Here is a 23,874-nt window from a genome sequence, read left to right on the forward strand (position 1 = left end):
TACCTCTGTAGCTCATGTAATAATGTGGTATATTAATTTTCCAGCCATGAAGTCCTCAACAGGTTCAGATCAAATCTGCTGAAGAAGTTTGAGCGTCTGTATGAGGGAACAGCGACGCAGGGAAACCCAACACTCCTGAATGAGATCTACACAGAGCTCTACATCACAGAGAGTGAGAGTGGAGAGATCAGTAATGAACATGAGGTGAGACAGATTGAGACACAATCCAGGAGAGCAGCAACAGAGGACACAGCCATCAAATGCAATCACATCTTTACACCTTTACCTGGACAAGACAAAGCCATCAGAACTGTGCTGACAAAGGGAGTCGCTGGCATTGGAAAAACAGTCTCTGTGCAGAAGTTCATCCTGGACTGGGCTGAAGGGAAAGAGAATCAGGACGTCCAGCTCATATTTCCACTTCCTTTCAGAGAAATCAATCTGATGAAGGACAAAACACTCAGTCTTTCAGATCTTCTTCATGTGTTTTTCCCTGAAACTAAAGAAATGGAACTATCCAGTGATGAATATAAAGTGTTGTTCATCTTTGATGGTCTGGATGAGTGTCGTCTGTCTCTGGACTTTAAGAGTAAAGTGAAACTGTGTAATATATCTGAATCAGCCTCAGTGGATGTGCTGCTGATGAACCTGATTGAGGGGAATCTGCTTCCCTCTGCTCTCATCTGGATCACCTCCAGACCAGCAGCAGCTGATCTCGTCCCCTCTGAGTGTGTCCATCGAGTGACAGAGGTACGAGGCTTCAATGAGCCACAGAAGCAGGAATACTTCAGGAAGAGAATCAGTGATCAGAGTCTGGCCAATACAATCATCTCACACCTGAAGTCATCAAGGAGCCTCTACATCATGTGCCACATCCCAGTGTTCTGCTGGATCTCAGCCGCTGTTCTGGAGAAGATGTTGAGTCGAGCAGAGAGTGGAGAGATTCCCAAGACTCTCACTCAAATGTACACACACTTCCTGATCCTTCAGACCAACATCAAACGTGAGAAGGACTATGAGATGAAGCTGACAGATGAAGACATGATCCTCAAACTGGGTAAAGTGGCTTTCCAGCAGCTTGTGAAAGGAAACCTGATCTTCAACGAGGAAGACCTGAGAGAGTGTGGCATTGATGTGAAAGAAGCATCAGTGTACTCAGGATTGTGCACTCAGATCTTCAGAGAGGAGTTTGGCTTGTATCAGGGGAAAGTCTTCTGCTTTGTTCATCTGAGCATTCAGGAACATCTAGCAGCTCTATATGTGCACCTCTCCTGGACAAACCACAACAGAAATGTGTTTGAGCCAATCAACAAACAGAGATTACAGTCTAAAGTGAAGGACTGGTTTCAACTCAGTTCATCAGAACATGTTTCTTTATCTGTCCTGCATCAGAGAGCTGTGGATGAGGCTCTACAGAGTAAAAATGGACATCTGGATCTTTTCCTGCGGTTTCTTCTGGGTTTGTCAGTGGAGTCTCATCAGATTCTCCTACAACGAATAATGAAGCTGAAAAGAAGCAGCTCTGATAGCGATAAGAAAACAGTTGAGTACATCAAGATGAAGATTAGGACCATTGGCTCTCCAGAGAAATCCATCAATCTGTTCCACTGTCTGAATGAACTGGGTGATCGTTCACTAGTGGAGGAAATACAACAGTATCTGAAATCTGGAAATTTAAGTGAAGCCGGACTCTCTTCATCTCAGTGGTCAGCTGTAGTTTTTGTGTTGTTGACATCAGAAGAGGAACTGAATGAGTTTCGTCTTGATAAATTTGTTAAAGGAAAGAATAATCCTGAAAATATGAAAGTTCTTCAAAAGCTGCTGCCTGTGATTAAAGAATCCAGATCAGTTCAGTAAGTATCAATGAAAACAATCACTTCACTGTTAAAACATTAAGAAAATCAGAGTCAAAAGCTCATAAATCTTCAGTGCTGTAGCTATTATTTTAGTGGTCTGCATTTTGATGTGTTTTCAATACAGAGACACTGTAAAAGATTTCTTCAGGCAAACAAAGTCAGAGAAGTTGCATATACTGTAAATAATTCAGGTTTAATTCAGGTTTTCCAGTAAAAAATGTTAAAATTTAAACATTTCTCATCTGGCATAAAATACAAAACAAGTGGAGAAGCAGCTCAAAACTCCTAAAATCTGATGAATCAGTTAATGGAGCAAAACAGCAGCATACTTGAACACACACTTTTGAAGACAACAATTGAAACATATAAGGTAGTTAATTATTATAATTGTTTGTTATTGCATTTTAAAGAATGGCATATGGTATGACAGGATATTATTTTTTATAATTTTAATGTTAAACAAGATAGAAGCTTATTTACAGTAATTAATATTTATTATAATAATAATTATTTTTGCTCTATTACAATAGTTACATTCAGTTACGATTTTACACAATTAATAGATCAATGTTGATTTAATCCAGTCTTAACATGTATGTGTGCTTGTGTTTCTGTTTCTGTGTGTAAATTTGCCCATAAAACTTGGATAATTTGACAAATATATACACGCGCATAAACACTTAAATATAGTCTATTGCAAGTTGTCGTTCATTGCAACAAGTTGTTTGATAGTGTTTCACATGTATGATTTTCATCTCTCTACAGGTTGAGTGATTGTGGCATTACAGATGAAGGTTGTGCTGCTCTGGCTTCAGCTCTGAGATCAAACCCCTCACACCTGAGAGAACTGGATCTGTCTGTGAATAAACTAGGAGATTCAGTGACGCTGCTTTCTGATGTACTACAGGATCCTCACTGTAAACTGGAGAAACTGTGGTAAGATCATATATGACACACTGTATGTGAAGTGCAAAATAAATTACAATTTGAAAACAAAATTACAATTCCAAAAAATGAAATTTTTTTAAACAATAGCAAATCTAAACACAAAGCAAGTCAGACAAAACGGAAAAAGTAGGTATTGTTTGCAAATTGAATATCCAATTATCACTGATTGAACGAGACATCTGTCAATGAAGACGTACAGAAAGTAAAAAAAATGTGTGACCAACTTTGTTTCGTGTACATTTGTGGACTTCTGTGTTCATTTTAACCCTTTTTTGCAATAGTAAAAACCTTTTAAATTGATTACTTGTTTACACGTAGTGCATATAGACCATCAGACAAAATGACGAAAGAAACCAGTCTCATTCTGTAAGTGGAGAGTAAAGACAGTGAACGAAGCTTTTGACTCCAACCCAAGTACAAGCTCAGAGATGTTTATTAAACAAAAATTAAACATTCAAAATATGTAAATAAAGTGTCTGACAGGTATTTAATTTAATTATTATAATCGTATACAGTGAATATATTATTGCATGGAGTGTCTAGCGCTGTTTTTACAGCAAAAAGGTCCCCGCTTTGAGGCCTTTCTCTCATGTTCTCCTCGTGTCTGTGTGGGTTTCCTCTGAGTGCTCCAGTTTCCCCCACAATCTATAAACATGCAGCAGGTGAATTGAACACTATAAATGAACTGCAGGTGTGAATGTTTGTGTGTGTTTGTGAGTCCTGTGATGGACTGGCCATCCGTTCAGGGAGTCCAGTGATCCATCAAACATATTTATTTGTGCTTTAAAGCTGCAGTCCATAACTTTTATCTCAGATTCTAGCCTATGTCTTGGAATATATGACCCAAATCAGAATTTTCACTGTATATTGCCATCTGAACAAGTAACAAGTCAGCCCCGTTTGTTCTGACCAACTGAGGAAAAAAGCATTACAATAAATCGCGCTACCAATGGTGATTAAATCTAAAGATCAGTTAGCTCATATCACATCTAACTGTGCAAAGTATTATCATTGTTATAATTTGTTCTCAAATTATTAATGTCAACAACATCAGCATTGCATGACTATGAGTATAGTATATGCGTGTAGAAACTTCTGTTGGTTCAGCGCTCTCAGAGGAAAACAGTTTGAAGAGACTGAAACTCAGCAGGATTCATCTGTGGTGCAGGTGTCTGATTGTTTATATCAGGAGCATATATATATATATATATATATATATATATATATATATATATGCTCCTGATATAAACATGCTCACCAATGTTTTTTCTTTTTTTTGGTTGTTTGTATTTTCTTGAATCAGACACCTGCACCACAGATGAATCCTGCTGTATATATATATATCCTGTGTGTGTATATATATAATCATATAGTAATGGGCTGAAGAATCACACGACAGTTTGCAGTGCAATAAAGACCCCGGATGGTGTATTTATTGTGACAAAAGTAGTGGGTGGAAGTGCCAACGTGTTTGATGTCCGTCCCCAGTGTTCGGTGATCAAGGTTGCCGGCCGGCTGAGTGCAGGGTGCTCCATGTCCTGTGCTGGTGTGGCGGGCTGGTCGATCAGCTGCTTTCTGTGGGAATGAAAGACACAACATTAGTCGGCTTCTTCCTGGAGTCGTAGCTCCCCCGCATCTGTTGTGTTGCGGCTTTTGTAGCCCTCTCCTGATCCTCTTCAGCTGGGTTCGATCAGCCCGCCGTGATTGGGAGCAGGTGCATCTCCTTCGTTGCCAGGGCGACGCTGATAGGTGCCCGGGACACATGTCACAATATATATATATATATTTCTATATATATATATATGTTTTGTAGTCATAGACTCATTCATACTTTATTATCGTAAAAAAAAAAAAACATTTGAGAAACTAATTATTATTGTTTAGCACGCTATTAAAATATATTTTTGAACAGAGTAGGCTATTAATCATAAACATGTTCTAAACATAGACTCATGATAGCATTCATCATGTTACAATGTACTCTCATATTACTTTTATTGTTTTATATAGAGCATGAAAACATACTCACGCCGTAAGAAATTTAAATACAATGAATTGCCCATCATATTCAAAATGTTTTACTAGATTTCAAACATTTTAGTCAGGAATTATAGTTTGGGGAAAACCCAACTATGATTTTGTAGTCATATAGCCATCCTGAACATCATGTATGATTTTATAGTATAGAAGATATGATTCTGCAGTCATTGACTCACGCATGCTTTGTACTATAAAAAGATGAACTTTGCACTATAAAAAATATATTTTTATATCTGAGAACTAATTGTTATCATTTAGCACGTTATTAAAATATATTTGTGAACAGAGTATTAATAATAAACATGGTCTAAACATTCTTAGATGCGTAGCATTCATCGTGTTTTAGTTTGGGAATAACCCAACTAGTAATGTGTTCAAGTGTATGTCACAATAACACGTTAACTAATGCAGAAAAGAAGCATTACCTACTCATCAGATCGATCTTCTCTACTTGATGAACTCTTGCTCTTATTTTGAGGGAAATCCAGCCTTTACTCATTGGTCTTCTTCCAGAAATGAACAGTATAGCCGTGATGATCTCTTCACTCCTGACTCTGTTTATGCTCCAAGCGCGCGCTGGTCACGTGGTTATTTACATGTGAACGCGAGGGGGCGGGATCCCATTAAAAATAATGAGTTAGACGGGACAGACTGAACATCGTGTTGGTTTCATACGGATTACTTCCTCACAAAATATTTGTTTTCGATATGACTTACGTCATTTGAAAGAAGACACTTCAAGCTTTCTATAGTGTCACGGGCTTGAGGGATCACCTGATTGGGCTTACCCGCAAGTTGGCAGATGCGGCAAGATCGAATAAATGCAGACACCGAAGATTTCATACTCGGCCAAAAGAAACGCCTAGCGATACGGTCATAAGTTTTTGTAACACCAAGATGTCCGGAGCAAATATGCTCGTGGGCCAGTTTCATTATTTGAGCTCGATAACCGTCAGGGAGAACGATCTGATAAGCTCGCTCACGTTCCGAATCGGACGGCTTCCACCATCGCATTAACACACCATCGTCCCAACAATAACCTACCGGCGCATCTGAAATTTTCGTTCTGTCTGCAGCAGCACTGACACATTTGCTCAAAGATACATCAGATTTTTGTGCAGCAATTAACTGTTCTCTACTCACTTTTAAGGGAACATCATTTTCTTTCAAATACTCATCACCTTGGGACAGTTGCGGCTGTATAAGCAATTTACATTCAGAGCTCTCCTGCGATGAACCTAAGAACGAGCTAGAAAGATCAAGTACATCAGCAAATGTTTTCTGTGCGCGTGTCACAGCACACGACGGAAAAAGAGAAGAAAACTGTGACAGCGCATCGTCTTGGCCGCTAACATCAGGCTCCGCAGATACGATCGGATAAGGGAAGACTTTGGTTCCAGCCAAATCATTACCTAGGATCATATCTACGCCCTCCACAGGTAACTGTGAATGCACACCGATACTCACAGGACCAGAAATAAGGTCAGATTTTAGATATATAGTGTGCAGTGGCACTGAAGTACAGCCCATTTCGATACCACGAATGAGCACATTATTACCAGTGTACGATTTTGATGAGAACGGCAGAGTGCTTTCCAGTATGATTGACTGAGCGGACCCTGTATCCCTTAGCATTATAATAGGTTTAGAATCAGAAAAACCATCTGGGAGCGATACTGTACACGTTTGCAGAAATGACTTGAAGGTCGAGGAATTTGATCGCGAACTCGACTGTTCAGGAACAGAGGTAAGTGAGGTAACTGCTACCCCTTTAGGCTTACCACCTGCTTTCTGCTGCCAAGCTTTACAATTTGAAATCAAGTGGCCAGGATCAACTGCAATAGCAATGCCCACATATCTCTGGGCCATTTTAATTTCGCCGCGACTCGTTCAAAAGCCACAAAGTACGAGTCTACTTCGGTTTCACGGAAGGGAGGTACAAGTTTAATATACTTACCTACCTCGAAGTCAGGTGGCCCAACCTCAGAACTACTAGAAGGAGGTCTGGTGCGCGGAAGTGGAACTGGTTTACTACTCAGCATTTGAGATTCCAGGTCTAGTTTCCGCAGTCTTATATCCCGATCGGCCTTTATCTCCATCTCTCTCAATCGGAGTAGCTGGGTTTCGTGCTCCTGTTTCTTTAAGGCGAGATCTAATTCCTTTAAACGAACGGTTACCATCGGGTCTGCTACCCCAAGAACCTTTTTTTCGCTTACTGAATCTGCATCGTCAGACGCGGCCTCTCCGTCAGTCTCTGACTCGGGACCTCTCGTTTCAACACCTCCAGGTAAAACGCCTGCCTCCACTAAATTACCATACAACTGGTCCTTAATAACTTGCTTCTTTTGCTCTTTCGGGACCGTAAAGTTGTAAAATTCCGCTATTAAAATTAAATCTTTTTTTCTACACCTATCGAATTCTTCCAATGTGGGCGAGAGAGTAAACTTAATTAAATCGAATTCCATATTACCATATGATTTTCCTCCCCTACCGAAAATTCAAAAACAGCCAAGCAAAAAATGGTTAAGGAATGAATATAACGTGCGGACGAGCCCCCAATTGTCACGGGCTTACCAGTCTAGGGTTGGTAAGGCCGGTGACAAGAGTAATAATAATAAAAAATAATAGGTAAAACAACGACACTTCTCCTCTCCTGTCCCAGCTCACAATGACCACACAGGTTTTATTACAAGTTTGACAAGTTTATTCTCTTAAATCAGGAAGCGCATCTCTTCGGAAGGGGATCCAGGCCAAAATAACAAACCAAAGTAGCTACTAACTAGGAGTTTAGACATAAATTACCTAACAAAGAAAATTACTAAAATAAATACAGAAGTCTTCCCTAACTCCCTAGCTAGACAAAACAGGAGAAAACGAAGTTTGTTCAAAAATAAAAGGCAATCCCCAACCTACGGCTTCAGAAATAACATAATTGTTCGCAGAAAACGAATAAATAATACAGAGAACGAATATCTATAGCTAGTTCCTTGCCGTGCAGGAAACGCAGTTTCCCCGGCACAACTCCGTAAACTACTCACTAGATTTGAATGTCAAGTCAACAACACCGTTGTTTAACACATTACACAACCCAACGTTGTCTGGGGCAGGAGACAGAAGACGAAACGGCGATACACCAGCGGCAGAGCTTCACGACGCGCGCACTACAGAGGCTCTCCAACAATGCTCCGCTTCCCAGCATTTAAACGCTCCCGCTCACAACATAATCTCTTGTAGCTGGTCCCAATCAAGCCCTGCCAGAAAGAGAAAGGGAGAGCGAAACGGCACACAATATAGCATGCAACACCACAGAAATACATCACACCGAATAAATACAAAATAAAATACATACAAAGAATAACTTTACGTCCAGAGACGTAACAATAGAGATAACTCTCATGTTTCTGTGTTGAGTGTTCGCTGAGTTACAGTTCATTTTAGTGACGCATTTCTGAAAACAGATCGCGGAGACGGAGAAGACAGAGAGCGCACCCTGTTTGTTTTCTTTATTCTTCAAAAGCACAAAGTTTAGTTGTTATTATGAGTGTATACAAATAAAAGTAGACCCCTTACAGATTTGAATGGTGTATTGCTCTTATCTGAACGATCAAAAATGGCAGAGTAATTCAAGCTAATTTCTGCCTTATCAGGAAAATCTGCCCCAAAACGTGTATTCGCGTTTGTCGGGCTCAGAGGGTTAAAGGGTCCTATTATGCTTTTATACTTTTTGAATTGTAGTCAGTGTGTAGTGTGTATGTTTGGGCATAAAACGATCTACAGAATTGCGAGTTTATTTCTCAGAATTGCGAGTTTATATCTCAGAATTGCAAGTTTATTTCTCAGAATTGCAAGTTTATTTCTCAGAATTGCGAATTTATATCTCAGAATTGCAAGTTTATTTCTCAGAATTGCGAGTTAAAAAGTCAGAATTACGAGTTTATTTCTCAGAATTGCGAGTTAAAAAGTTAGAATTGCGAGTTTATTTCTCAGAATTGCGAGTTTATTTCTCAGAATTGCGAGTTATAAAGTCAGAATTGCGAGTTTATATCTCAGAATTGCAAGTTTATTTCTCAGAATTGCAAGTTTATTTCTCAGAATTGCGAGTTTATTTCTCAGAATTGCGAGTTATAAAGTCAGAATTGCGAGTTTATATCTCAGAATTGCGAGTTAAAAAGTAAAAATTGCAAGTTTATTTCTCAGAATTGCGAGTTTATTTCTCAGAATTGCGAGTTATAAAGTCAGAATTGCGAGTTTATTTCTCAGAATTGCGAGTTATAAAGTCAGAATTGCGAGTTTATATCTCAGAATTGCGAGTTAAAAAGTAAAAATTGCAAGTTTATTTCTCAGAATTGCGAGTTTATTTCTCAGAATTGCGAGTTTATATCTCAGAATTGCGAGTTTATTTCTCAGAATTGCGAGTTATAAAGTCAGAATTGCGAGTTTATTTCTCAGAATTGCGAGTTATAAAGTCAGAATTGCGAGTTTATATCTCAGAATTGCGAGATAAAAAGTCGCAATTACCTTGTTTTATTGTTTATTCATTGGTGGAAACGGGCTTCCATAAAGCAGTGTTTGTGAGAAGAGCTCTGTTTTGTGTACCGAGTTACCGGGAAACCTCGCTCTCTCCCGCTCCAATAGCACCTCCTGCTGGCAGATAATTAATTTGCATATATGCAGCCACAAATAGTGTAAGTCTGTGGGACTTACTCCACTCTTGATACAGCCCTTTTTTTGCTACGTCACAAAATTAAATAACCAATCCCGTCAATGGATCCTATCATCAGATAGTTTTGAACACTGGCTGGTTATGTATTTTCTCAAATTTTGATTTTGGATTATTTTTTACCAAAAAAAGTTACGGACTGCAGAAACTACGGATGAGAAACTTGTAAACACACACACACACACACACACACAATCATTCCTCCATACATATTAGTACAGATATATATAGTGAATAGTGTCATTAATAAAACAGATTTAGCATAAAAACTTCTTTCTTGAATGAGACTTTGGATGTTTTATGATTATGATTGTGTTCTGTGATATTTTAGACCTCAGTCCAATGATCCATCAAACACTGATTTGTGCTTTAAGTTTGTACTTTCTCTTTAATAATGGATTCACAGCTAAACTGATCTGATCTGAGAGAGTGAAGAGTGTGTCATTGTTCTCTACAGGTTGAGTGATTGTGGCGTCACAGATGAAGGTTGTGCTGCTCTGGCTTCAGCTCTGAGATCAAACCCCTCACACCTGAGAGATCTGGATCTGTCTGGGAATAATCTAGGAGATTCAGTGAAGCTGCTTTCTGATGTACTACAGGATCCTCACTGTAAACTGGAGACACTGAGGTAATAATCATATATGACTCTCACATGTAGCACATTAAAAGTAAATATGAAGTGTTCAGCCTCAGGTTTTTAGTATTAAATAAACAGCATAGTAAAAGTCATTGGTTCTGATGTTGACTGTAGTTTATATGTAGATGATATCTGCATTTGATACAGAAGCAAGTACACGAATACCATCAAGTGAAAAATCCAACTGATTGTAATGTACAGTATGTAGGTTATCTGATTAATACCATAGGAAGTGTCATAGAACGGGTTTCAGTTTATTGGCATAAAGTCAGCTTCACCTCAGGCAGCTATTCGTTTTTAGATGCTTCTTTTTTAATAACATTGCTGCATCATAATCATAATCTAACAGTGTTCTAATCATGTGTTCATGTTTTGATAGACATGTTTTCATGTCATTTTTATTTTTAACATTCCTTTTCATAATAGTCTTCAGATATTTTCATTATCTCCATTACGGCCATGCCCCGCCCCCCGAGTACTCGATTAATCGTTTTTGAAACCTATCGATGATTGAAATAAGAAATTGCCAAAAATGCCCATCCCTAGTATGCATTTCTGTCAACTTCATTCCTTGCACTATGAACTAGTGACGCTCCAATCGGTCTTTTTTTGCCTCCAATACTGATTCTGACACCTGGGGTTCAGTATTGACCGATACAGATCCCGATCCCATACCAGTGCAGTTTTTTTTTTAAATTCAGTGTATAATTTTTAGATATCTGTGTGGAACTGATAATCACTCTTTCACAATCAAATAAATACAGACCAATGTTCCCTCTAAGCTGCGCGCGGCCGCAGAGGAATAATGTGCCACGCACACGCAAAAATGAGTTGGGAAAGCCATTTGATTGTATTGTAGTAAAAAGGAAAGAATTGCAATGCTCGGGTAAAGCGCTATAGAGCTGCTGCTGCTACAGAGTTAGAACATATATGACCTAAGATGGCGGCGCGCGCAGTCGCAGCAGCTTCTCTCTGTCCCGACAAACCGGTGTTTTCGTGTTTTTTGTCTTGTAAGTCGCAATGTTTTTGCACATCTTCGTCTCGTCTACCTGTCTTTAAGCGCGCATACAGTCGTGAGTTTCTGCTCGATGTCGGCAGAACCACATTTTTAGAGTTAAACTCCGCGCACGCTGAAGAGCTGCGGGACCTCGGTCTGCTCCGAAGGCCTTCTCATCACCGACCCCCACTACTGCATCTCGCCCACAGCGGAGGCGCTACAAGCGGCGTGAGAGGAAGCAGAAGAGGGGTAAGCGCGGAGGTATCCGAGCTAGGCTAGCGGCCAACCCACACAAGCCAGCTATCCCCACCATCGTACTGGCGAACGTACGCTCTTTGGACAATAAACTGGACTACATCCGACTACTCCGTTCCACTCAGAGGACTGTAAGAGACTGTTGTGTTTTTGTGTTTACGGAAACATGGCTTAACAACAGCGTACCGGACTGCGCCATACAGCTCGACCAGCTAACATGCTATCGAGCTGACAGAGCTCTCGTCGAGGGAGGTAAGATCCGCGGCGGCGGGCTTTGTGTTTACATCAACGATGCGTGGTGTCGCGACGCTGTTGTGGTCTGCAAACACTGCTCACCCCTGGTGGAGTTTATGATTATTAGTGCCGGCCGTTCTATCTACCGAGGGAATATACAGCCATACTGCTCGTTGCTGTATACATCCCTCCCAGCTCCAACAACAACATAAGGAGTGAGGCGCTAAATGAACTGTACCAGCACACCAGTGAGCAGCAGACAGCCCACCCAGATGCCTTTCTTATCTTGGCTGGGGATTTCAATCACGCGGACTTAAAGAGTGTGTTCCCTAAAATTCACCAACACATAGACTTTCCAACAAGGGGAAAAAACACTCTGGACTTTGTTTACACCACCCAGAGAGGAGCCTACAAGGCCCTCCCCCTCCCCCACCTCGGAGCCTCAGACCACATCACTGTCATGCTAATGCCTGCATACAGACCGCTCGTTAAAGTCACCAAACCAGTTCACAAACAGATTCAAGTGTGGCCGGAAGGGTCGTCAGAGGCACTTCAAGACTGCTTTGACACCACTGACTGGAATATGTTTAAACAGGCTGCCACATACAACAATACTACTGACCTCCAAGAGTACTCAGAGACTGTTACTGCCTACATCTCCAAGTGCATTGATGATGTAACGGTCACAAAGTCCATCACTGTCCGGGCTAACCAGAAGCCGTGGATGACAGGGGAGGTCTACAGACTTCTGAAGGCTCGGAACGCTGCGTTTAGAGCTGGAGATGAGGAGGGCCTGAAGACAGCTAGGGCCAACCTATCCCGCGGCATCAAAGAGGCCAAGAGACAGTACTCCAGGAGGATAGCCCATCGTTTCAGCGACAGCAGAGACACGCGGAGCCTGTGGCAGGGGATACAGACCATTACGGATTACAAGCCCCCACCACAGACCTGTGACAACACCATCCCCCTGCTGAACGAGCTGAATGCCTTCTTTGCTCGCTTTGAGGCACAAAACAGCACCACTGCACAGAAGACTCCACCTCCTCCCGGCGACCAGGTGATGACGCTGTCCCCGGACAGTGTGAGGAGATCCCTCAGCAGGATCAATGCACGCAAAGCTCCGGGTCCTGACAACATTCCTGGGCGTGTACTGAGAGACTGTGCAGTGGAACTCACTGAGGTCTTCACAGACATCTTCAACATCTCACTAAACCAGGCTGTTGTCCCCACATGCTTCAAAGCTACCACCATCATTCCAGTCCCTAAGAAGTCATCTCCATCCTGCTTCAATGACTACCGTCCAATAGCACTCACTCCCATCCTCATGAAGTGCTTTGAACGGCTAGTCTTGCACCACATCAAGTCTGTCCTCCCCCCCTCCCTGGACCCCTTCCAGTTTGCATATAGGTCCAACCGCTCGACCGATGATGCCATCACCACTGCCCTCCACCCAGCCCTCACACATCTGGAGAAAAAAGACTCATATGTCAGGATGCTGTTCATAGACTTCAGTTCAGCATTCAACACAATCATCCCTCAACAGCTCACTCACAAACTGGCCCAGCTGGGGCTCAACACCTCTCTGTGCAACTGGCTGTTGGACTTCCTGACCGGGAGACCTCAAGCAGTACGGGTCGGCATTAACACATCCAGCACCATCACACTGAACACTGGGGCCCCCCAAGGATGTGTGCTGAGCCCCCTCCTCTTCACTCTGCTGACCCACGACTGCACACCATCACACAACTCCAACATCTTCATTAAGTTTGCGGATGACACGACTGTGGTGGGTCTCATCAGCAACAGAGATGAGACAAACTACAGGAGCGAGGTGAGCCGCCTGGCCGGGTGGTGCAGTGACAACAATCTTTCTCTGAATGTGAAGAAGACGAAGGAGATTGTTGTTGACTTCAGGAGAGTACACACTCAGCATGCCCCTCTGACCATCAACGGTGCGACTGTGGAGAGAGTGAGCAGCACCAAGTTCCTGGGTGTGCACATCACAGAGGACCTCTCCTGGACTAACAACACTGTAGCACTGGCCAAGAAAGCACAGCAGCGTCTCTACTTCCTCCGCAAACTCAAAAGAGCCAGAGCACCGACCCCCATCATGTGCACCTTCTACAGAGGCACCATCGAGAGCATCCTAACCAGCTGCATCACTGTGTGGTATGGCGCTTGCAACGCATCCTGCCGCAAGTCACTTCAATGAATAGTGAGAGCAGCTGAGAAGATCATTGGTGTCTCTCTCCCCTCCCTCCAGGACATCTACAGCACCCGTCTCACCCGCAAAGCCCTCCGCATTGCAGGCGATCCCACCCACCCGACACACAGCTTCTTCAGTCTGCTGCCATCAGGGAGGAGACTGCGGAGTCTCCAGGCGAGGACCAGCAGACTGAAGGACAGCTTCATACATCAGGCTGTCAGGAAGCTGAACTCCCTCCCGTCCTTGCCCCCCCTCCCCTCTTTCACCCCCATTTAACACAGCAACACACTAGGAACTCTGACTCTGTGACACCCCCCCCCCCCCCCCCCCCCCCCCCACCGACCAACAAACTGTGATCGGCACCTGTCACTTGTGCAGCATTGGCTGATCACTACCCATCCAACATTGACTGCAAATTACCTCTTTGGATAGTCTGACAAAAAGCTATCCGAACTAGTCACTTTAACAGACTGATAAGCTCTTCTTGCACTACACTCATAACAAAACAAAACAAATCTGCACAGTTTTGTTGTACATTCAACTGGTTTGCACTCCATCTATTCTGCCATGTGCCTTATGCACTTTATCTATCGATCTCTCTTTTTTTTATTATTTTCTACAATGTCCTCAGACTGATAAGCTCTTTTGCACTACAAATATATCTACACAGTGTTGTTTCTATTTAACTGGTTTTGCACTCTATCTGCCATGCGCCTTATGCCACTTATCGATCTAATTCTTATTTATTTTATTTTTTTCTACAATATCCTCATTTGTATATTTGTATAGTTGTACATATGTTTAAACTGTATTATCTGTATCTGAACGTGTTTAATGTTAACTGTATGCACCAAGGGTCTGAGAGTAATGCAATTTCAATTCTCTGTATGTATGTACTGTACATGTGGAAGAATTGACAATAAAGCTGACTTGAACTTGAACTTGACTTGAACTTGAAGAACCGGTGAATGTGGTTTACAGGTTTCATAGAAAGAGAATGATGTGCGCCAAACCCAATACTTCAATGGTTGCGGATGAAATGAGTTAGCTCAACACGAGAGCAAACGCAGTGACATGTGAAATAACAGCTCCTCATGTATTAAAGAAGAGTGGCTTGATTAAGTGCTGGAAATAGTGGAGGATTGGGCACAGAACGGGAACAAAACTCTTGAGACATTTACAGTCACACACAGGTGTATTGTGCAAACTGTACTTCATAGCCATGTTTAGATAGCTATAGAAGAATTCACATTTGTTTTTATTATATTTAACTTACAGATCTCAGTTTAAATGCTTCAGTTTGTTTTCTGTTCTCTTCTATCTGTTTAAATGCTTTATTGTGTTGATATATTATATTACATTAGCTCTATATTATAAACCTAATAAATAATTGACCTTGTTTTTAATGGAGTCACTTATGCTCATCAAGGGATCAAAATACAGGAAAAAACAGTAATATTGTGAACTCTTAGGCTATTGCAATTTCTAATATTGGTTTTCTATTTTAATATATTTTAAAATATAGTGTATTCCTGTAAACCAAAGCTGAATTTTCAGCTTCATTACTCCAGTCTTCAGTGTCACATTATCCTTCAGAAATCATTCTAATATTCTGATTTATTATCAGTGTTGAAACTGTTGTGCTGCTTAATATTTTGGAACCTTTTTTCTTTGATTCTTTGATTAGGCTAATAAAAAGTAAAAAAGAACAGCATTAATTAAAAATATAAATATTTTCTAACAATATAAGTCTTTAGTATCACTTTTTATCCATTTAACACATCCTTGCTGAATAAAAGTCTTAATGTAAAAAAAAAAAATAAGAAAACATTTACTGACCCCAGTAGTGTATATTGCCACATAACATTTCTATTTTGAATAAACACTGTTCTTTTTTACTTTTTATTTCTCAAAGAATCCTGAAAATTATCACAGGTCCCAAAAAAATATTAAGCAGCACAACTTTTTCCAACATTGATTATAAATCATTATATTAAATTGATTTCTGAAGGATCGTGTGACACTGAAAATTCAGCTTTTCTTCACAGGAATAAATTACATTTTAAAGTATATTAAAATAAAAAAACGTTTATTTTAAATTAAATTTTTATCAAAAAACACAGCCTTGATGAGCCTAAGAAACTTCTTTTAAAAATGTACTGATCCCAAACTTTTGAATAGCAGTGTATTGTACTGTAATAATGTTTTCTCATGGAACCTAAAATATACATCATTTAGTTGCATCAAGAGTCAAATCAGATATAAATAGCACATTAAAGCTAAGAGTTACACACTTTTTTGTGAGCGCTGTACAGGTCTGGTATAAAGAATGTTTTTGCTCAGGTGGCTGAAATGTCCGCCCAATAGAGAAAAGTTTTGCTCAGCAAGAAAAAAATGAGAGGGAATATTGATACAGACGAAGTCATTATAAAGAAATAAAATAAAACATAAATATGATAAAATATGTAGGTTTATAATCTATGACAAATATATTATAACCTAGTGGATAATTCAGCAGCAAAAGTTATTCTAGACATATTTACGGACTTGAATATGTTTGCATTATGAGAGAGTTTCTAGAATTATGAACAGGCAATTTTGCCATTACAAATCCCATCCATTTATTCCTTATTCTTGAATCAAAGTCATTTAAATAGTTTTAAAAGTTATCGAAAAAACACATTTTGCACACTTTTAAAGCCGAGGACATAACTAATTAATAAATCTAAAACCAAAGATTGGTTTCATGGAAACAGCAACAGTTTCAAATCGTATTTTTGAGGCTGTCTTTGGTACTCTGCAGTTTTAAGGAGAAAATACTCAGCAATGGTGTTGATTGATGAATTTGTCTCATGGTTTGTTCTTAAGCATATTTAAAACACCAGATAGACCTGTACACAATATTACAAATGTTAAAAGATTTTCACCAAGGGTCTTAATATACTGTATGTTAAATGTTTTATCATCATGATTGTGTTCTGTGACATTTTAGACCTCAGTCCAATGATCCATCAAACACTGATTTGTGCTTTAAGTTTGTACTTTCTCTTTAATAATGGATTCACAGCTAAACTGATCTGATCTGAGAGAGTGAAGAGTGTGTCATTGTTCTCTACAGGTTGAGTTATTGGAGCGTCACAGATGAAGGTTGTGCTGCTCTGGCTTCAGCTCTGAGATCAAACCCCTCACACCTGAGAGAACTGGATCTGTCGAGGAATAAACTAGGAGATTCAGTGAAGCTGCTTTCTGATGTACTACAGGATCCTCACTGTAAACTGGAGAAACTGTGGTAAGATCATATATGACACACTGTAAAGTATACTGTATGTGAAGTGCAAAATACATTTAAATTTTGAAAACAAAATAAAAAATCCAAAAATTAAACACAATGCCAAATCTAAACCCAAAACAAGTCAGAAAACACAATGAGAAGCAGAGGCGTCATGCCCATTCAAATTAAGGGGGGCACGTGCCCCCTCAGATTTTTGAGCCAAGTGGATTTTGAATGCAGCTTCCAAAAGACGAAAAAATAGCCGAATCATATTTTTGTATTTGATACAGTCACACTGGCGTGATTAGATCGTTCAGTGCGTCAAATCACCAGCTGCAATGAATCTGCATTCACTGGCTGGCGCTGAGCCAGAGACAGACGCGTTTTTACAGCGCTGCATTATAACCAATCACACATGATTCTGTTGAGCTTATGAATGCAATGACCAATCAGAGGCGTTCAGATTAGTCATCGCTGACACGCCGTGTTTCGCCAATTCTCTTATCAGAAACAACAAAGTGCAGAAGTGCGTACGATTTAAGTAAGACATTCATTTCACAGTGCAGTGATTCACAGATACAGCTTCAGTGATTATAATGGGAGTTTTTGATGTTTTTAGTGTTTCCTTTGCTGTGTTCGGTACAATGAAAGTGATATAATTAGTAACTTACAACGTTTTATTAAATTCATGTTAAATACAAAGTCAGTCATAAAATATTTTATGTGGTACTGAAGTAAAAAGTCAGATTTTATGAGTCATACAGAATATTCATTCTACAGAAATGTCCACTTTTGGTATGGCAAGATGTCTTAAAATATATTTATTTTTCTAACATTTAAACTTAGACCACATTATTAGATTACCTTTTGACTTCATGAATACACAAATGACAGTTTTTTGTTTTTATCTTTTGCGCGTTTATTTACCCATAAGGAAGGTGACACCAGTGACAGCTCTCTCTCTAAATGCTAACTCAAGGAGAAGGAGTTCAACTACTTTTTACCACTTTTTTGGATTTGATTTAGTTCTAAATCCTCCTTTATCATTCATTTTGTGATTGATGTGTAGTCATTTGGATGGTTTGTGGCAGTGGATTGAGAAACTGAAGGGTGATATTTGGTGGATTGAGTTGGGCCTGCTTGTGGTAGTGGAGCCATCTTCCTCTACCAGCTCCAGCCTTCCAGCCATTATCACCAGGCCGGCTCCAGGCTTCCAGCCACCGCTAACAGGCTGGCTCCAGGCTTCTAGCCTACACCACCAGGCCGGTTTCAGGCTTCCAGCCACCACCACCAGGCCAGCTCCAGTTTTCTAGCCACCACCACCAGGCCGGCTCCAGGCTTCCAGCCTACACTACCAGGCCGGCTCCAGGCTTCCAGCCACCACCATCAGGCCGGCTCCAGGCTTCCAGCCACCACCACCAGGCCGGCTCCAAGCTTCCAGCCTACACTACCAGGCCGGCTCCAGGCTTCCAGCCACCGCTAACAGGCTGGCTCCAGGCTTCTAGCCTACACCACCAGGCCGGTTTCAGGCTTCCAGCCACCACCACCAGGCCAGCTCCAGTTTTCTAGCCACCACCACCAGGCCGGCTCCAGGCTTCCAGCCTACACTACCAGGCCGGCTCCAGGCTTCCAGCCACCACCATCAGGCCGGCTCCAGGCTTCTAGCCTACACTACCAGGCCGGCTCTAGGCTTTCAGCCACCACCATCAGGCCAGCTCCAGGCTTTCCAGCTTCCAGGGCTAGCAGAACATGGCTCCTCCAAAGTTGAGGAACACAGAGGAGGAATATGCAACCATCATTCAGGTAAATGAACTGCTACAACAGCAGAAAGATATGTTCATGGCTCTGCTACAGCAACAACAGGAAATGTTCAAGGACTTTGTTAAAATTATTATGGACTCAGTGAATGCCAGAATGGATAATGTTTCCAAAGAATTACAAGAGCTAAAAGTAAGTTTACAATATACACAGAAGGACGTAGATGAACTTAAAGTCACTCAAGCTAAACAGTCTGAGCATGGAAAAATTATAGAAACTGATATAGTGAAACTGTGTGAGAGTCTGCAAGTTATGATTGACAAACAAGAATATCTCGAAGGTCAATCAAGGAGAAATAATATTGTGATTGATGGAGTTCCTGAATCCACTGGTGAATCCTGGGCAGACTCTGAAGAAAAAGTGAAGGACATTTTCAGGCAAAAACTACAACTACAGAGAGACATGGAGATAGAGCGTGCACACCGAATAGGAAAACCTGAAGCTGCTAGAAATAGACCAAGATCTATTGTTGTCAAATTTCTGAACTTCAAGGACAAAGTTGCGGTTATGCAAAGAACAAAGAATCTCAAGAGCACAAAAATTTTTATTAATGATGATTACACTGATGCTGTGCGGTTAAAAAGAAAGGAATTGATGCCAAAGCTGAAAGAAGCACGTGACAAAGGAGACATTGCCTATCTCAGATACGACAAACTCATCATCCATTCCCGCACTAGCACTCCTAAGTAATCTCTGCGCAACTTTGAAGGTATGACAGCACATAAAACTCATGTACTCATTACCAAGAAAAGGCTTACGACTAGCACATATTAATATAAACAGTCTCAGGAATAAAATCAATGAAGTTGCTGAACTGCTAAATGAGTATAAAATACACATTCTTGCTATCTCTGAGACTCACCTGGACTCTTCCTTTGATGACACAGAACTATTTATTGAAGGTTACAACATATATAGAAATGACAGAAATGGTTTTGGTGGTGGAGTAGCTTTTTATATTCAAAATCACTTGCCAGTAAAAATAAGAACTGATTTAATGAGTTTTAACATCGAAATATTATGGTTGCAAGTGCATCTACCTCATCGAAAGTCGATACTTTTGTGCTGCTGTTACCGGTCACCAAGTGCCAACTGTGAATATCTTGACACTATCTGTAAAATGCTGGATATAAATACTAATGTAAGTCAGGACATATATTTTATGGGTGACTTAAACATTGACTGGTTCTCTAAAGACTGCCACTTGAAAAAGAAATTGTTAACTACTGCAAATGCATGTGGACTTACTCAACTTATAAATAAGCCTACAAGAACATGTTTTAAGAGCGACGGCTCCAGAACATCTACCTGTATAGATCATATTTTCACAAACCGCCCTGAACTGTGTAAAAAGGTACTGTCTATTCCTACTGGTAGCAGTGATCATAATCTGATCATTTCTGTGTTAATAACCAAGCTGAGTGGATCTGGAACCGTAGTCTTATTTAAAAGATCTTATAAATTGTTTAAAAATGATAAGTTTATTGAAGATGTTCAAGCTATATGTTGGTCTGATGTGTTGGCAGCTAGTAATCCAGAAATTGCTCTCTTTAAATTTAACAATTTATTCTTGCCATTGATTGAGAAACATGCGCCTTTAAAGAAGTTTACTGTCAGGAACAACATCACACCTTGGTTGGATGATGAACTGAAAACTTCTATGAAAATAAGAGATCAAATGAAAAGAATAGCAGTTACTACAGGAAATAAATGTGATTGGGACCTATATCGTAAAATGAGAAACTCTGTTACTAAATTTAACAAAAAGAAGAAGAAAATCTATTTTGACAATCATGTTAAAAACATAGGTAATGATAGTAGGAAGTTATGGAATGTTTTAAATCAACTGACTGGTAAGAAAAATAAAATAATTCCATCTTTTCTGGAAACAGGGGATAAATTTATAACTAAGTCAATAGATATTGCAAATTATTTTAATGATTATTTTATAAGTAAATTAGATAAACTAAGAGAAAATATGTCTAATCTAAGTAATGATATATCTCATCTATTAATAAGAAATGAACTGATGAAAAATAAAAATTCAAGGTTTAAATTAGAAAGTGTAAATATAGATCAAGTAAAGAATCTTTTAAAATCCTGTAAAAACAAGCCACCGGGTGTTGACGGTCTTGACAGCAGGCTTCTTAAACTAGCTGCTGACTCTATTGCCCCTGTTCTAACCCACATTATCAACCTCAGTTTTATCTGCTGTACCTGCCCATATGCATGGAAGCAGGCTAAAATAGTTCTTCTACCCAAAGATAAAAAACTGCCTTTCTCTGGTCCCAACAGTCGCCCGATAAGTATATTACCTGTATTATCTAAAATAATGGAATCTATAGTATATGATCAAATTAACAATTATTTTTATACAAATGATTTATTAACAGATTTTCAGCATGCATACAGAAAAAGTCACTCCACTGCCACTGCACTGACTCACATGTCTGATGATTGGCTTAGAGGGATTGAAAATAGAAATATTGTAGGTGCTGTATTTTTAAATTTTACTGCTGCCTTTGACATCATAGATCACGAACTGTTATTAACAAAATTATCTTGTTATGGTTTTGAGCAGTCAGCAATCACATGGATGTATAGTTATCTGTCAAATAGAACACAGACAGTGTTTTTTAATGGCAGTTTTTCAGGTATCAGAAATGTCACATGTGGAGTACCCCAAGGCAGTTGTCTGGGTCCATTATTATTTAATATTTTTACTAATGATTTACCGTACATTTTACATAAGGCTAATATTGTCATGTATGCTGACGATTCAACTATATATATATCAGCAAGTACACAAATGGAACTAGAAACTGTTTTAAATATAGAATTACAAGATGTAGTAGATTGGATCAAATTAAATAAATTGGCACTAAACGCAGTAAAAACTAACTGTATGATTTTAGGTTCTAATTATAACATTAATCAAAATCCTGTAATTAATATTAAAATTAATAACGCAACCATTAAACAAGTGCACGAGACCAAACTGCTGGGTGTAATAGTAGACTCTAGATTATCATGGAAAAAATATATTGATAATATTATTGCAAAAATGGGAAGAGGTATATCTATTATGAGAAGACATGCACATTTTTTAACTTCAAATATTATGAATTATGCGATGAAAGTACTAATATTGACATACCTAGACTATTGCCCAGCAGTTTGGTCAAACGCCACTGGTGAATATATGAATAAATTACAACTTATACAGAATAGAGCTGCTCGTGTAGCACTTAGGTGCAGCTATAGGAGAAATATTATACTAATGCACAAAGATCTTAACTGGTTGCTGGTCAAAGATAGACTGTTGTATTCACTATTAATTTTCATAAGAAACATTTCCATTTCAAAATTGCCTTTTGTTTTGTTCAAGCATCTTTTTTTCAGTGTAGACAATCATCAGTACAGTACCAGACATGCAACTAATGGCAACTTTACCTTACCCATAGCAAGAACAAATGCCGTAAAGAACACTGTTATGTTTAGAGGTATGAAGGAATGGAATAAACTGCCAAAGCATATCATACTTACAAATAATGTCAATAAATTTAAATTATATGTAAAACAGCATTTAGCAAAATAATACATCTGACTGTTTATATTTATATATATGTGTGTGAACATGTGTGTACATGCACATGTGTGGGTATATTTATATGCGTGTGTATGAATACGTTTTCGTATGTGTGTATTTTCATGCCCGTATGAGGGTACATATGTACGTTGATATGTGTATATACATGTGTGTACGTAGGTGTATGCATATGTGTGTATGTATTGTAAAATACTTTTATTTTGCTTTACTTATTGTATTTTTAACTTTTTCATTTATTTTTTTTTTATTTTATTTTTTTTTCTATATTTTATTTTTTTTCTATATTTTTTTTTGTTTTTGTTTTTTGTTTATGTATATATATTTTTTTTTAGGACCCCAGGAAGAATAGCTGCAGCACGGCTGTAGCTAATGGGGATCCTTTCAATAAAACAAAACAGTAACACACAATTTTCATCAAAAATGCATTTTACAAAATGGCTTTTGCAAGGTATCAAACCGCATGTTGTCAATCATTGTATACTCACTAAATTAAATAGTTTAATCCATTTGTATTCTACTTTTTTTACAATTCCCTAGCAATAAAGCAACTTTCACCTAAAAGCAAAGTTCAACCAAAAGCTTTATATGAAATCAAGAGATAAATAAGAACATTTCTGATAACTGAAAAGAGACCGTGGGCTTATCATGGGCCTTTCTTCATAGATCTTCAGGAAATAGGAAGAAGGAAGTCAAGTGATGTCATCAGTGTGATTTTTATTTAAAAATAAACTATTTTTGTTCAACGGTAACACCAGTGACACAACTCCAGGGGACCACTACTTTCATTATTTTATAATATTTATTCACCGTTTAGTTTTTTTATGTCATTTACATCATATATTTGATAGTTATGAATACATTATTGTATTTTAAATGGTAGAAAAACCTGTTTTTGACCTCAAAATAAAGCACTTTTTCTCTGTACATGGCTGTGGGGACGAGCAGTTTTGTGATGCTTGCAATTCTATATAATTAATTAAAAAACAAACATTGCCATATTGATGGCTCAAGAAGGTGTAATTGTTCAAATAACATATTGTTTCATTTTAAATCATAACCCTAAAGTGTTTTTCAAGTGTAATATTTCTGTAAAGGCTAGGGACAGAAAAATGGATATTTCCATAGAATGACCCTAATAGAACATTAGGCTAATTTGGCCGTTATAGATGAACTAACATGATATATAAAGATGCAAAATGCATTTACTTGCAGTTTAATTACTGGGAATATTTCGAATAGCCTAAAAAAGGAGAAATTAAGTAAAGCATAAGCCTACTGCTGT

At 39.2% G+C, this 23,874-nt stretch overlaps 1 protein-coding gene across 4 annotated transcripts in view; it reads left to right on the plus strand.

Annotated features, from left to right (window-relative positions):
- The window catches only part of LOC306884617 (NACHT, LRR and PYD domains-containing protein 12-like), a 56,515-nt gene that overhangs the window by 1,671 nt on the left and 30,970 nt on the right, over nucleotides 1-23,874 (plus strand). For 3 of the 4 annotated variants that reach the window (XM_079440629.1, XM_079440630.1, XM_079440631.1), the window contains 4 exons: nucleotides 45-1,853; nucleotides 2,622-2,792; nucleotides 10,022-10,192; nucleotides 17,012-17,182. In XM_079440629.1, coding sequence (XP_079296755.1) covers nucleotides 45-1,853; nucleotides 2,622-2,792; nucleotides 10,022-10,192; nucleotides 17,012-17,182 — 2,322 coding nt within the window. The remainder of the gene's footprint in view (nucleotides 1-44; nucleotides 1,854-2,621; nucleotides 2,793-10,021; nucleotides 10,193-17,011; nucleotides 17,183-23,874) is intronic. The other variant, XM_079440632.1, reaches the window with a different exon arrangement.

Source organism: Barbus barbus (genome assembly GCF_936440315.1).
Source record: "Barbus barbus genome assembly, chromosome: 18".
Lineage (NCBI taxonomy): Eukaryota > Metazoa > Chordata > Actinopteri > Cypriniformes > Cyprinidae > Barbus > Barbus barbus.